The sequence below is a fragment of the Macaca mulatta genome, chromosome 2, assembly GCF_049350105.2.
Source record: "Macaca mulatta isolate MMU2019108-1 chromosome 2, T2T-MMU8v2.0, whole genome shotgun sequence".
NCBI classification, from domain to species: Eukaryota; Metazoa; Chordata; class Mammalia; order Primates; family Cercopithecidae; genus Macaca; species Macaca mulatta.
Genome location: NC_133407.1, coordinates 97,173,452 through 97,190,000, shown reverse-complemented (window position 1 = coordinate 97,190,000; position 16,549 = coordinate 97,173,452). Strand labels below are relative to the sequence as shown.

General features: G+C 41.0%; 1 protein-coding gene across 38 annotated transcripts in view; it reads right to left on the bottom strand.

The window, feature by feature from the left end:
- VPS8 (VPS8 subunit of CORVET complex) overlaps nt 1–16,549 on the bottom strand; it is a 388,385-nt gene that overhangs the window by 21,331 nt on the left and 350,505 nt on the right. For 37 of the 38 annotated variants that reach the window (XM_077991934.1, XM_077991941.1, XM_077991930.1 and 34 more), the window contains one exon: nt 8,893–8,946. The exons of the other annotated variant lie outside the window; for it this stretch is intronic. In XM_077991934.1, coding sequence (XP_077848060.1) covers nt 8,893–8,946 — 54 coding nt within the window. The remainder of the gene's footprint in view (nt 1–8,892; nt 8,947–16,549) is intronic. 38 annotated transcript variants of the gene reach the window in all.

The following is a 16,549-nucleotide window of genomic DNA, read 5'->3' as shown; positions in this document are numbered from 1 at the left end:
AAAGATACACAAATGGAAAATAAACATATGAGTCAACAGACACTTATCATCCTATATCATCAGGGAATTGTGAATTTAAGAAAATGAGATACCACTACATACCTATTAGAATGGCTAAAATTCAAAACACTGATACCACCACAACACCAAATGCTGGTGAGGATGTGGAGCAACATGAACTCTCATTCACTGCTGCTGGGAATGTAAAATGGCACAGCCACTTTGGCAGACAGTTTGGCAATTTAAAAAATGTAAAGATAGTCTTACCACATAATCCAGCAATCATGGTCCTAGGTATTTACACAAATGAGTTGAGATGCCCACACAAAATCCTACACATGGATATTTACTGCAGCTTGAGTCACAACTGTCAAAACGTAGAAGCAACTAGGATGTCCTGCAGTAGGTGAATGGATAAACAAATTATAGTCCAAGCAGACAATGGAGTATTACTCAGTGATAAAAAGAAAAGAGCTATTAAGCCATGAAGACACCGAGGAACCCTAACTGCTGACTGCTGAGTGAAAGATGCCAATTTAGAAAGCCTACACACTGTGAAATTACATGCCATTCTAGAGAAGGCAAAACTATGGATACAGTAAAAGGATTAGTAGTTGCCGAAAGTTTGGGGAGAAAGCAGGATACATAGGTGGAGCACAGGGATTTGGAGGGCAGCGAAGCTATTCTGTATGATGGTGTAATGGTGGATACATTTCATTATACATTTATCAGAACTCACAGAATATACAACAGAAAGAGTGAACCCTAATGTAAACCATGGACTTTAGTTAATAATAACGTATTAATATTGCCTCATCAATTAGAACAAGTGTATCAGATCGATGCAAGATGTTAGTAACAGGGGCAACTGTGGGGATGGGGAGGGAAAGTGAACATATGGGAACTCTGTGCTTACTGCTCTACGTTTCTGTAAACCTAAAACTACAGTACTCCTAAAAAATAAAGGCTATTAATTACAAAAATTATTAACAAAATCAAAATGCTTACTGGACAACCAAATTTTGGTTAAGCTTTTTTCCTTTCCCCAAGCCCCTGAACTCTGACCCAGAGTATAGAATCTCTCCTTTGAAAATTGCTTCTGAGAATCAGCTGACCACAAGGAAAAGCACCTCTGATCAGCTGTCCATTCCCTCCACCCACTCCTTCACACCTGGTTCTTTCTAGCATTGTTTACCCACCCCCTCTTAGGAAATAAATTTCCTTTCTGTGTGATCTTTGAGACCCTTGCAGATCTTATGGTTGGAGCGTTCCCCTTACTGCAATAGCCCCCTCACCTCTACTGCAATGATTCTTCTGAATCAAGTCTCTTCTTACATAAATCCAGATTTTTCTTTGAAAGACAATACATTCTATTAGTTTAGGCTGTTTAGTTAGTTTTAACTAAAATCATTCACCACATCAGTGAACATGCAACTTGGTTTTAAAAAAAAACAAAAACAAAAACACAATGTCTTACTCTGTTGTCCAGGCTGGAGTGCAATGGTGTGATCTCAGCTCACTGCAACCTCTGCCTCCCGGGTTCAAGCAATTCTCCTGCCTCAGCCTCCTGAGTAGCCTGGATTACAGGTGCCCACTATCACGCCTGGCTAATTTTTGTAATTTTAGTAATTATAGGGTTTCAGCATGTTGGTCAGGCTGGTCTTGAACTCCTGACCTCACGTGATCTGCCCGCCTCGGCTTCCCAAAGTGCTGGGAGTACAGGCATCAGCCACCGAGCCCGGCTGCAACTTGTTTTTAATACAATTATAGGCTTGTAAGATTTTAATGCTTCAAGGGATCTAAAAATCAACTAGTCCCAACTCTGACCAATGGCAGGAGCTTTGAGCAATAGATATCCTGTCACTGACCAAACACCTCTAGTAGTAGGTAATGTAGTGTCACTCAAGATAGCTTGTTCTGCCATTATGAAATTCTCATACCAAGCTGACATTTCCATTCACACAGTAGCTACCCACAGGTACCAGCTCTGTCCTCTCAACAATTAAGGATACCTATGCTTTCTTCCAGTTACTGTCCTCCAGATCACTGCCCTCCAGGTGTCTAAAGGCAACTAGACTCCAGCTTCTTCACATCCATAAAAAGGCATCTGTCTTGCTGAGGTTTTCAACTCTACTAATACAAAAACAAAGATTGAATCATGTTCTCTGTTTCCGTTAATTGCGGGGGTGCTCAGTAGAGGCAATGAAGTCATATTTGGTGTCCTATTAAGACAAATACTCTAGAGAAGAAGCATCTATATCCATCAAGGGCTATCATTTTGTTGTTTATGAGAACTCGCATCTTTGCAGGAAAGAGTTAAGGGTGAGGCATCAAAAGGTGAATGTATCTTTATTTTATTTAAGCCTCCATCAAATGATGGCTAGAAAATGCTGCATCTATCTCAGTGTTTTCTTCATTTCATGTTTCCCTTGACTTTTGTGAAACTACCAACCAGCCATTCTTAGGGCCAGTCAGTTGAGACACTGTGGCCAGCTTTTCCGGTTGTTATGGAAACAGTGGCCTTTGTGAGGCTTTTTCCCTTAAAAAAAAAAAAAAAAAGCCAACCTGTAATTCAACAAAAATTATGAGCAAGTATAGCTGTCTATATTGCTGACATGAGCAGCAAGACTGGGAATTGGTTATAAAAACCTTACTTCGTAAGAACACCTGGAACAACCACCGAAAAAAAAAAAAAAAAAAAAAAACACAGCCAGGCATGGTGGCTCATGCCTATAATCCCAATTACTCAGGAGGCTGAGGTGGGACAATCACTTGAGCCCAGGAGTCTGAGGCTGCAGTGAGCTATGACTGTGCCACTGCACTCCAGCCTGGGCAACACAGTGAGACACTGTCTCTTAAAAAACTCCAAAAATCAGCTCCAAATTCTTATAACCTACCTGAATACTTAACAAACTGAAAATCAACTTCTGAGAGGCTTGGCTATGACATCTACCAGTTCAGTCACCATTAACATGTAAATGTGCTGAGAGAGGGAACTGTATTTCTTCACTGTCCTTTGTCCCTCTGAACCCTGGCACCTAACAGAGGCTTGTGGAGTATCTACTGAATGGATTCACAGAACTATTGGAAAGGCTTTCCACTGTCTCATTCCCTATGCATTGTCCCTAACTGGAAGAAGTTACTTTGAGGAGAACACTGGAGGAGAACCTCCAGTGGCACCAGCAGCCTGAGGATAGTCTTCAGCCAGAGCACCTGGCCCCTCAGCTTCTGCAGACACACTGGCAGAGAAAGCCGATCTAAAACCAGGAGTTGCTCAGAGAAGTAACCATGTACCTGTGATCAAGACATAAGACAAAATGCTTTCTCTAGTTATCGTAAATGTAACAGACCCAACTTTTCTGTGAAAATTCTTCGTTGGTGTTTCTTTGGTAGTCAAGAAGAGATGCATCATAGCTGAGTGGTGTCTGATGCTGCCCCGAACTAACTCTTCTGACCTACCTTAAACACTGTCAACACCTCCATTTGGATCTATCCTGGGGAATTCACTGCAATGGGTTTTATGTCAATTTTTATCTGAAGGCAATGATTCCTGATTTTTAAATTTCTGGTCATACATGATCAAATACTAAAGGTCCTAAGGAACCATGTGTATCTTCCAACTCCGTTACTGAAACTATCAATTAGAGCCCACTAAGAAGAAATTTTATATAAAGTAAATATATACCAATTTTATATACAATAAATATTGCCAATCTAAAGCTTTTGTAAAGAATATCTATAATGCAAAATGCTAGTAAAAAGATACATGTTGTGGGTCAGGCATGGGGGCTCATGCCTGTAATCCCAGCACTCTGGGAAGTTGAGGTCAGGAGTCTGAGACCAGCCTGGCCAACACGGTGAAACCCCTTCTCTCCTAAAAATACAAAAAAATTAGCTGGGTGTGGTGGCGTGTGCTTGTCCCAGCTACTCGGGAGGCCGCGGCAGGAGAACTGCTCGAACCTGGGAGGCAGAGGTTGCAGTGAGTCAAGATCACACCACTGCACTCCAGGCTGGGTGATAGAGTGAGACTCCATCTCAAAAAAAAAAAAAAAGAAAAAGAAAAAAAGATCCATGTTGTGGAATGTGATGCACACTCTGACATGCAGCGGCAGAGTGGAACAGTGACATTCTACAGAGTGACTCCTACATGAAATACCTAAAAAGAAGCCCCAGGAAGTGAGCAGAGTCCTACAGAACATGACTCTGGTTTCCTTAGCACTTGAATCCAGCTCTTGGCAGGGCCAATATTGACAGCAGAGTCACCAAACACTTCCTTCAGTTATCGGTCAACAGAGACTTTTTAGCTAAATCAAGAACATTACTGCTTCCTTTGTGTTTCCTACACATGTCACTTTGGCAGTCACTCTGTTCAACAGACACTACTGCTGCTTCCATCTGTCAATGCAACTTTGGGAAGAGAGACTGTAGCTCAAGGATAAGAACCAGAATATATACATAGATGTACATGAGCATACAAGCATATCAACACAAAAATATATACCCAACTAAGGAAGTAATAATTAGGTGTTGAGTTTCACACTGATCTTCAGGTAAATCTCTCTTCGAGTACTGCTGATTCAAATAAGGAACTGGCCATGCCTGGGAGACAAGCATGAAACAATAATGATGTTTCATTTATTTTTCCTCTAGTCATCAGAGCCAGAAATTTCTTTTCCCCTTCACTTCTCATAAACAGCCACGGAGTCCTATGAAATCTCTTTCGTATATCTCTCATTTATTCAACAACGAACGAGTGACTACTTTGTTCTACACTTAAGGATACAACCTGTAAACAAGACTGACATGGTTACCGCTCTGCCCTCACGAGGCATATGGCCTAATGGGAGATGGGCATTAGGTAGAGAGGCAACCTCAACCCATCCAGGTATTGGTAGGGACTAATTCAGGGTGCTATGAGCTCAGGGAAGGAAGGACACTTACTCAGATTTAAGGAGAGTGTCAGGGTTTTCTGAGAGAAAAAATAGCTAATATTTGAATCCATCTAATCTCTTTACTCCATTAAGATAGCCTAGGGTTAGGACCTTTTTTCTTGCCTGGACAAATATCTTACTCTTCTAATTGGTCTTTCTGCTTTTAATCTTACCTTTGCTGGAAACCTTATCGTCAAGATAGAAAGCAAACTTCACAGACTTGGGTTCTTTGTGGTCTGAATCCCTATTTATCTTTTACCAGACTTCTCCATGCTTTCATATTATATTGAAGACATGCAGAACCACTCCCATTTCCTACAATGTGTTATATTCACCTCCATCTGCCTAGGTTATCATTTCCCTTGTTTCTTAAGACTAGGTCAAACTTTACCTTTGAGGGGAAGCCTTTCCTGACCCCTAATCTGGAATGGCCACCCACTATGATATATATTTTCAAGTAAGGATAGACGGCATAAACAGCGTGATAGTAAGTATGTGCTATTTACTTTTGGGCTTCAACTCAGGAATGGTCATGGCCCAAATTAAGAATCTGTATTTCAGAAGAGGCCAGCTAACATGAACTCCACAAGGCAGCCACTAAAAAAAGCTCTTCAGCTATTCTATGTTCACCAACACTAAGACTTGGCTCATTAGCTTAAAAATGGAAATATTTTTATTGGTGAAAGTAATGACCTGTTAACCACCATCGTGAATATTGGAAATGGACTCTCATTGATAAAGTAAAAGGTATCTGAGATATGTATATTGAATAAAATATTTTAGAGATAGTCCCAACTTTTGCATAAACCAGGAATAAGTCTGCATCTGATCACAAAGGAATGCTGCCCGGGCCACTTGTGTGCAGTCATTGGCTTAGGAAGCGTCTGTTTGCCTGATGCCGATTCTGAGTAACAGAATCTTGCTTCTGTAATGTCACATCCCTTACAAGAGGTCAGACACCTAAAATGACAAAGAGCTGGGACATTACTCAGTTTGAAAAATAGGTTGCAGAACCTATTTCTAAATGAGTATTTATTTAATAAATGCCTATATACACGGCAGAATTTGCTGTCACTCTAATGTGGTAACAGTGTTGTAGGGGAGCAGCTAACCATTCCTCAAAGTTCTTCATGGAGGTTTCTGCCATAAAGAACGTAAGAACTGCACTAAGTTAGCCTAGTCATCTCAGAATAGGGCCTTTCCTTGGCGCCTTCACAGAACCCTGTGCACCTTCCATGGTATGTGTCAAGGTGTATGGTAACTGTCAGTTTACCTGTCTACTTTTCTCAATAAATGCTGAGGCCTTTGAGAACAGGACCTCATCTCTAGTCCACTGTTTATCTCAGTAACCAGTGTAACAAAATACAGCTGGCTGGGCGTGGTGGCTCACACCTGTAATCCCACTTTGGGAGGCCAAGGCGGGTGGCTCATGAAGTCAGTAGATTGAGACTATCATGGCCAGCATGGTGAAATCCTGTCTCTACTGAAAATACAAAAAAATTAGCTGGGTGTGGTGGTGGGTGCCTGCAGTCCCAGGTACCCAGGAGACTGAGGCAAGAGAATCCTTGAACCCAGGAGGCGGAGGTTGCAGTGAACTGAGATTGTGCCACTCCACTCTAGCCTGGGCAACAGAGTGAGACTCTGTCTCAAAAAAAAAAAAAAAAAGACAGTCGCTCACACCTGTAATCCCAGCACTTTGGGAAGCCAAGGCAGACGGATCATGAGGTTAGGAGTTCGAGACCAACATGGTGAAACCCCATCTCTACTAAAAATACAAAAACTGGCTGCGTGTGGTGGTGCATCCCTGTAGTCCCAGCTACTCAGGAGGCTGAGGTAGCAGAATCGCTTGAACCCGGGAGGTGGAGGTTGCAGTGACCTGAGATCGTGCGACTGCACTCCAGCCAAGGCGACAGAGGGAAACTCCATCTCAAAAAAAAAAAAAAAAAAAAAAAAAGAAAGAAATACAGTCATCCCTTGGTATCTGTGGGGAATTTACTCCAGGACCTCCTGTGGATGCCAAAATCCATGGATGCTCAAGTCCTTTAAAATGGCATGGTATTTGCATATAACCAGTGTAAATCCTCCCATATACTTTAAATCATCTTTAGATTACTTATAATACCTAATACAATGTAAATAGTTGTACTGTTTTTTTATTGTTGTATCATTATTTTTTATCATTCCCCCCCCCATATATCTTCAATCTGTGGTTGGTTGAATCCACAGATGCAGAACCCACAAATGTGAAGGGTAGACTATACTTGCTGAATGAACAATATTATACAAGCAGCATGATAAAGTAAGAGGACATCTGATTAGGAGGCGGGAGACCTGCATTTTAATACTAGTGTCAACAACAGCTTGAGTACTTACTATATGTCAAACACAATGTTAGACTCTTAAACAGTAGAGTATTTCATTTAATCTTCAGGACAATTCTGAGAGTAGCATCACCATTTTACATAAGATGAAACAGAGGGGCCAATTTACACAAGGTCATTCAGATAAATAAGTAGAAGAGTAAATCTTTGAACCCAAGTCTGGTGGTATCCAAAGCACATGCTTGACATCACTATGTTAGAAGTGTATTCCATAGCTAACATTGGAGAGCCAAGACAAAAAATTGGAATCCCTCTGGATTCCCATTTCCTCATCTATTTACTGAGCGAGACTAAAATGACAGGCTCCCCCCACTCTTCGCGTTACAGTGTGATGGTTCTAAGTATCAACAGTCACTGCCTCAGTCTCGCCTGCCCCTACTGCCTTGACAAGCGTGAAAGAGGATTTTTATGTGCAGTGTGTTATAGGCCTTTTCAGACAACATATTTTGTTTTTAGACTCTTCTCTTCTGAAAAAGTCTCAGGGGATTCTGAAGTCAGAGGAGGGGGACCCATTTTTGGAACATTGCTTTGAAGCTAAAACCTGCTGTTAGTCAACAGAGCCAGCAGGTGGTTATTTTTGTTCTATAGTCCTTCACTGATACGGATGCTGGCTGAAACGGTAAAAAAGGGCAAGGAAAAAAAACACTTTGACTATTAGAGAAAGAAAAATGATGAAAGAAACGAGCAGAAATGTCAATTTGTTTACCATGTTTCAACCGCACTTTTGCAGCCGGATAAAGGAAAAGATTTTAGTGGTTCTCTTGACATCATCTATGCATTGCTCAGATAGAGTGTAAAACAGTCAGACCCTATCTGTGGTCACAAAGCTTACAGTCAGGAACTGAAGCGGCACACATGAGAGCTCTCTTCTGCCAGTATTTATTGAAGACCTTCTCATGTGCTGTTAATATCTCAGGCCAGTTTTTTTAGGCACAGCTCTGTAGAAGTAAAGCACTTTTTTTTTTTTTTTTTTTTTGAGACAGAGTTTCACTCTTGTTGCCCAGGCTGGAGTGCAGTGGCTTAATCTCGACTCACTGCAACCTCTGCCTCCTGGGTTCAAGTGATTCTCCTGCCTCAGCCTCTGGAGTAGCTGGGATTACAGGCATGCACCACCACGCCTAGCTAATTTTCTATTTTTAGTAGAGATGGGGTTTCTTCATGTTGGCCAGGCTGGTCTTGAACTCCTGACCTCAGATGATTCGTCCACCTCAGCCTCCCAAAGTGCTGGGATTACAGGTGTGAGCCACTGCACCCGGCCGAAGTAAAGCACATTATTAAGACAAACTATATAGCTTTCCTCTGAATACCTTTCACCTGCTACCATGATACCATGCCTGGTATAGAAGATGGAAATTCTAGAAACGGATAGTTGCTAGGAGACTGATGTCAAAACCCAACTTGGCTTCCCTGGAGGAGCCAAGAGGGCCTGGAGACATGTCATTAAAGCATCTAATCAGAAATAACCCTGGAGAGCATTAAGATGATTAAAAATCATTGCCATGTTGAGAATATTGTTCCACATAGGAGAATAAACATGCAGAAGAGGAACTGTTTTTTTGCCTTTATTAAAACAAACTCACCTTCTTAGCAGTGGGATCCCCTTTGGACTGATGATATGATGGAGATATTTTTACCTGGAAGAAAAAGGCAAACATTTTAATACCCTTTCAGTTATAGTCTAGTTTTGTTTGACCCACATTCAAAATAATTCAACTAGAATTGGTATAACTAAGATAAAAGATATTTCCAGAGGAAATTAATTGATTAACAGATGTTTTCTTACGCCCCCTTGAAATTTTTCTGGAGATCAAAAAATCAGTAGTGACCCAAGAAAAAAATATGATTTGGGTAAGAAAAGTGGGACAGATGGTCTAGATGGGTTTTAACCAAATGGTGAGGGACTAAATAGATCTTTGGTGATCATGTTAAGCAAATGAAGTAATAAATGATCAGCATTTCTTGCAGAAGGTGACTCAAAATCTCTATTGTGATGTAATATCCCTTTGAAGCAAAGCATGGACAGAAGAGTTTGATAATAGTGAAGGATTTAGAAAAAGTATCAGCCAAACCATAATAAGACGACGTTTAGTCCAAGGAAGAAAAGATAATGGTACAGAAATATCTTTAAATATTTGAAAAGCTGAAATATAGAGATTTCAGATTAGATAAATGAAAAAGAGCCAATTACATGCTGCCTACAAGAAACACCATTTAAATATGAAGGCTCAAATAGGTTAAAAGGAAAAGGATGAGGACAATATACCATGATAGCATTAGATTTTTAAAAATTATTTATTTATTTATTTATTTATTATTATACTTTAAGTTCTAGGGTACATGTGGATAACATGTAGGTTTGTTACATATGTATACTTGTGCCATGTTGGCGTGCTGCACCCATTAACTCGTCAGAACCCATCAACTCGTCATTTACATCAGGTATAACTCCCAATGCAATCCCTCCCCCCTCCCCCCTCCCCATCATAGGCCCCGGTGTATGATGTTCCCCTTCCCGAGTCCAAGTGATCTTATTGTTCAGTTCCCACCTATGAGTGAGAACATGCGGTGTTTGGTTTTCTGTTCTTGCGATAGTTTGCTGAGAATGATGGTTTCCAGCTGCATCCACGTCCCTACAAAGGACACAAACTCATCCTTTTTTATGGCTGCATAGTATTCCATGGTGTATATGTGCCACATTTTCTTAATCCAGTCTGTCACTGATGGACATTTGGGTTGATTCCAAGTCTTTGCTATTGTGAATAGTGCTGCAATAAACATACGTGTGCATGTGATTTATTTATTTTTTTTGAGACAGAGTTTCACTTCTGTCGCCCAGGCTGGAGTGCAATGGCATGATCTTGGCTCACTGCAACCTCTGCCTCCCAGGTTCAAGTGATTCTCCTGCCTCAGCCTCCCAAATAGCTGGGATTACAGGCATGCACCACCACGCCTGGCTAATATTTTGTATTTAGTAGAGATCACCTGACCTCAGGTGATCTGCCCATCTTGGCCTCCTAGAGTGCTGCGATTACAGGCATAAGCCACCACACCTGGCCGATAGCACTAGATTTTAGAGCAAAGACTACTATCTGGTACAAAAAGGGTCATCCCATAATAATAAAGGGGTCAATTCATCAGGAAGATACAACAATGCTAACCATCTGTGCACCTAATAGCTTAAAAATACATGATGCAGGCCGGGCGCGGTGGCTCAAGCCTGTAATCCCGGCACTTTGGGAGGCCGAGACGGGCGGATCACAAGGTCAGGAGATCGAGACCATCCTGGCTAACACGGTGAAACCCCGTCTCTACTAAAAAATACAAAAAACTAGCCGGACGAGGTGGCAGGCGCCTGTAGTCCCAGCTACTCAGGAGGCTGAGGCAGGAGAATGGCATGAACCCGGGAGGCGGAGCTTGCAGTGAGCTGAGATCCGGCCACTGCACTCCAGCCTGGGCGACAGAGCGAGACTCCGTCTCCAAAAAAAAAAAAAAAAAAAAAAAAATACATGATGCAATCATGCAAAGAACTATGCTGAGTGAAAGAAGTCAGATAAAAAAGTGTATCTATTTTATAGTTTCATTAATCTAAAATTCAAAAAAATGCAAAGTAATCTACTGTTTAATTAGTTTGTAAAGATAATCAGTGGTTGCCAGGGAACAGAAGGGAGGGATTAAGCAAATTTTTGGTGGTGACAGGTAGAGTCATTATCTTGACTGTGGTGACAGATTCATCAATGTATACATATGTCAAATTTATACACTTTACATATGTCCAGTTTATATCAGTTATTACACCTCAATAAAGCATTTAAAGAAATTGGAAGTGTATAACTAAAACAGTGGTTAGAAGAATTTACAGCCCATACGTTATTTTGGAAAACAAGAAAGGTTTAAAATAAAGGATCCAAATTTCCAATTTAGGGAACTAGAAAGAGATCAAAGTAAAACCAAACTAAGTAGGGAAGAAGTAAATAATAAGCAGCAAAAATCAATGATATAAAAATAAAAATAAACAACCAAGAAAATTATCAGAGTCAAAATTGGTTCTTTGAAAAGATAATAAAATTGATAATCTGCTGTGGAGCTTGATCAAGAAAAGGAGACTATAAATTACCTGTATCAGCAATGAAAGAGGATATATTACAACATGCAACATCATTTACAGATATTTAAAAGATGGTAAGAGCCTTTTGTGAATAATTTTATGCCAATAAGCTTGACAAATTAAATGAAAAGGATACATTCCTTAAAAACAGATGGACCCAAAACAGAAAATATGAATAGCCTTATATCTATTAAATAAATTCAATTTGTTATCAAACATCCTTTTGCAATGAAAATTCCTAGCCCACAGGGTTTCAGCAGCGAATTCTAGCAAAAATATTAAATATACAGAGACCAGAATATCTACTTATTAATTTACAGGGGTTAGTCCATTCTCATGGTGCTATTAAAAAATTCCTGTGACTGGGTAATTTATAAAGGAAAGAGGTTTGATTGACTCAGTTCCACATGGCTGGGAAGGCTTCAGGAAACTTACAATCATGGCGAAGGGGAAGCAAATACATCCTTCTTTACAAGGCAGTAGGAGAGAAGTGCCAAGCAAAAGGGGAAAAGCCCCTTATAAAACCATCAGATCTCATGAGAACTCACCCACTATCACAAGAACAGCATGAGGGTAACCGGCCCCATGACTCAATTACCTCCCACCAGGTCCCTTTCCCAACACATGGAGATTACGGGAACTACAATTCAAGACGAGATTTGTGTGGGGACATGGCCAAACCATATCAAGGGCAAAATATAATTATTACTATAAGTAGTTCAATGGATACTAGATACTATCTGACTAGAATGAGGTACTGGTAAACAGTTACAAGATCTCAAGCCTCTTTCAACTCTAATTATAAGAGACTATAATATAGATGATAAAGATATTTCCTATCACCGTTGCATCGCTATTCAAGTAGGACCACGCTGCAGGTTTTGTTTAACCTCTCTGATTTTAAGAATAACTTTAGGAAACACACCTCAGCTCAACAATCAAAACTGCTAGCTGTCCAGACTGTCCTTTCAGATTTAGTAGATCTGCAAAAATTAGACTTGACAGTCTTTGCTGTAACATACTATGACATTCATACTCTTCAATTCACTCCAGATGTACGATGCAGCTTGCTAAAAATGATCCAATTTTAACTTCTGGTATGCTCTTTTTGAAAAGGGAGAAAACAGATTTTCAAAGCAAAGTAGATATTTAAGCTTAAAAAAGTGACCTCATGAAAGAACCTGCAGACTTTTAGAAACAAGCCAAGAATTAGATGTGCTGGTGGACAATTTATTGGAAAAGGCTGTTCTCTAGAGATTAAGTCAGAACATGTTTGAAGTGGCAACGGAAGTGGTCCAGCATCCCTCATGGAAGGCCTTATTTTTTCACTTAACAGGATTCCTTCTGGAAATGCCTCAGGCAATGAAGCTTAAAAGAGACACTTTAAATCCAGGTGTGCAGACACTAGATCTGGGGATATGGATGATATACTAGGCTAGGGCCTTAATAATGCTGAACTTTTTGTGATCTTTGTTAATAAAATGATTCCTGACTTAATGAAACAATCTGAGCTGAAGTTTAAAAGCAATATGAGCAATATGAATTCTTCTTCATCATCTTGTTTTTTGTTTTTTGTTTTTTTTTTGAGATGAAGTCTTGCTCTGGTTGCCCCGGCTGCAGTATAATGGCACAATCTCAGCTCACTGCAACCTCCACCTCCTGGCTTCAAGCAATTCTCCTGCTTCAGCCTTCCGAGTAGCTGGGATTACAGGTGCACCCCACTATGCCTGACTAATTTTTGTATTTTTAGTAGAGACGGGGTTTCACCATGTTGGTCAGCTGGTCTCGAACTCCTGACCTCAGGTGACCCACCTGCCTCGGCCTCCCAAAGTGCTGGGATTACAGGCATGAGTCACCACACCAGGCCTTTTATTGTTGTTGTTAAAATAGGGCTAGGAATGGTAGCTTATACCTGTAATCCCAGCAATTTGGGAGGCCAAAAGGAGGTTGGCTTGAGCCCAGGAATTTGAGACCAGCCTGGGTAACATGGCGAAACGCCATCTCCACAAAACATTTAAAAATTAGCCTGGAGTGGTGGTATGCACCTGAGGCCTCAGTTACTTGGGAGGGTGAGGTAGGAGGACTGCTTGAGCCCAGGAGATCCAGGATGTAATGAACTATGATCACACCACTGTACTCCAGCCTAGGCAACAGAGTGAAGCCTTTTTAAATCTTTAAAAAAAAAAAGTCTTAATTTTTCTGATTACAAAAGAAATACATGTTCTGTCACGGAAATTTAAGAAATATAACAGCTTCAACAAGGCAAATAAAAAGCAAAATCCAATCATACAGCAATAACTGCTATTAAAATTTGGAATCACTGCTTTGTGATCTATGTTGCACATTATGAATGTTTACTTTGACATATCAATATTCTTCTACCATATGATTTTTCATGGCTACAAAGCAGTTCATTCACTGCCTAGACATACCATGACTAATTTAATCAGCTGTGGGCTATTGGTACATTTAGGTTATTTTCAATTTTTAAAAATTATTTTTTAAAATGTTGTATCCTTGTATATAATATTTGGCACACAAACTTGATGATTTCTGTTGGACAGATTCTTGTAAGTCCCTGCTTCAAAGGGTGTAACCATTTAAAAATATATATTACTACTTTTTCTTCAGACAAGATGGGTCCACAAATCCCTTTCCTATAATTCTGACATCCAAAAAGCTCTGAAACCAAAAAGATTGTTTAAAAAATATTTTTCACACCAAAAGTCATCTGGCAGCAAAACGTGGCCTGAACCAAAGTGAGACCATTTATAGTCTTCACTTGTCTCTCAAAAGCATTTAATTATGAAATAAAGACTAGTCCATACCAGGAATTGTTGGGAACAGGCCCCCAAATCTGGCCATAAACTGGCCCCAAAACTGGCCATAAACAAAATCTCTGCAGCACTGTGACATGCTCGTGATGGCCATGACGACCATGCTGGAAGGCTATAGGTTTACCGGAATCAGGGCAAGGAACACCTGGCCCACCCTGGGTGGAAAACTGCTTAAGGTGTTCTTAAACCCCAAACAATAGCATGAGCGATCTGTACCTTAAGGACATGTTCCTGCTGCAGATGACTAGCCAGACTCATCCCTTTATTTCGGCCCATCCCTTTATTTCCTGTAAGAAATGCTTTTAGTTAATCTATAATCTATAGAAACAATGTTTATCACTGGCTTGCTGTCAATAAATACGTGGGTAAATCTCTGTTTGAGGCTCTCAGCTCTGAAGGCTGTGAGACTCCTGATTTCCCACTCCACATGCTGTATTTCTGTGTGTGTGTCTTTAATTCCTCTAGCGCTGCTGGGTTAGGGTCTCCATGACCGAGCTGGTCTTGGCAAGTGGTGCCCAAACGTGGGGGCTCAAACCTGAGTCGAAGGGTCGCCAGAGTGACGGCTGGAGAATGTGGAACCAAGCTGGAGGACACCCGAGTACTCTTAAGCAATCCCTGTGGTGAGTAAGAAGGGGAGCTTGGAAGCATCAGGGTAACAATGGGACAAGCGGGCTCTGGTTCGTTCCACCTTGGAACCTTTTCACACTAATGATGAGGGGGAACGAGAGTACAATGAAATAACAGAAGAGGTAAGAGCAGGTCTGTTTGCCAGCTAAAGCTAAAGCAGCAAAGGAGGAAGGAGGAAGAGGTTCATCCCTACCCTTCTACACCCCCTCATTATTTTGAAGAAAAAGAGCGGTCTGATCCTCCAGATCTTTCTTTTCCAGAGGATACTGGGCGAAAAGTAGTTGCCCCAGTGACTGTTCAAGCAGCGCCTTGAGCAACTGCTCTCAGTTCGATTCAGGCAGAAATTCAGCAAGCTAGAAGAGAGGGTGATTTAGAGGCTTGGCAGTTCCCTGTTAGAATACACCCCCATAATAAACAAGGAAATATTATAGCTACATTTGAGCCTTTTTCTTTTAAATTACTCAAAGAATTTAAACAAGCTATTAATCAATATGGACCAGGTTCTCCTTTCTTAATGGGACTGTTAAAGAATGTTGCTGTTTCCAGTCACATGATTCCTACTGACTGGGATGCTCTTACTTGAGCTTGTCTAACTCCTGCTCAGTTCTTACAATTTAAAACTTGGTGGGCAGATGAAGCTTCCATTCAGGCTGCTCACAACGCCCAGGCCCAACCTCAAATTAATATAAGTGCAGACCAACTTTTGGGGGTTGGCAGCTGGGTTGGTTTAGATGCACAAGTGGTCATGCAGGATGATGCCATAGAACAGCTTAGAGGAGTGTGCATTAGAGCTTGGGAAAAAATCACTTCAGGTGCAGAACAATACGCTTCCCTTAGTACTGTAAAACAGGGGTGAAGAGAACCATACACGGATTTTATAGCTCGATTACAGGAGTCTCTTAAAAAGGTGATTGCAGATTCAGCTGCTCAGGAAATAGTGTTGCAGTTATTAGCTTTTGACAATGTTAATCCTGGTTGCCAGGCTGCTCTGTGACCTATTAGAGGGAAAGCACATTTAGTTGATTATATCAAGGCCTGTGACGGTATTGGAGGTAATTTGCATAAGGCTACTCTGCTAGCCCAGGCAATGGCAGGACTGAGAGTGGATAAAGGAAATATTCCGTTTCCTGGAGCTTGTTTTAACTGTGGGAAGCATGGTCATACTAAAAAAGCATGTAGAAAAAATCAGCGAGTCAGGCTGCCAGTTGAAGGAAAAAAAGAAAACTGCTGAGCCTGAAATATGTCCAAAATGTAAAACAGGAAAACATTGGACTAATCAGTGTCATTCTAAGTTTGATAAAGATGGGAACCTGATTTTGGGAAACACCATGAGGGGCCGTCCCGGGCTCCATTCCAAACCGGGGCATTTCCAGCTCAGGCCATTCCCTCACCCCTGTACAATGTCTGTCTCCCACCATAGCTGGTAGTGCCGCAGTAGATTTATGCTGTGCAAAAGCTGTGAGTCTTCTGCCTGGGGAACCCCCACAAAAAGTTCCAACTGCGGTCTGTGGACCCTTGCCAGCAGGGATGATAGGATTACTTCTAGGAAGGTCTAGTTTAAATTTAAAAGGAGTGCAAATACATACAGGAGTCACTGATTCAGATTACAATGGGGAAATTCAAATTGTTATATCTACTTCTGTTCCCTGGAAAGCAGAGCCAAGAGAG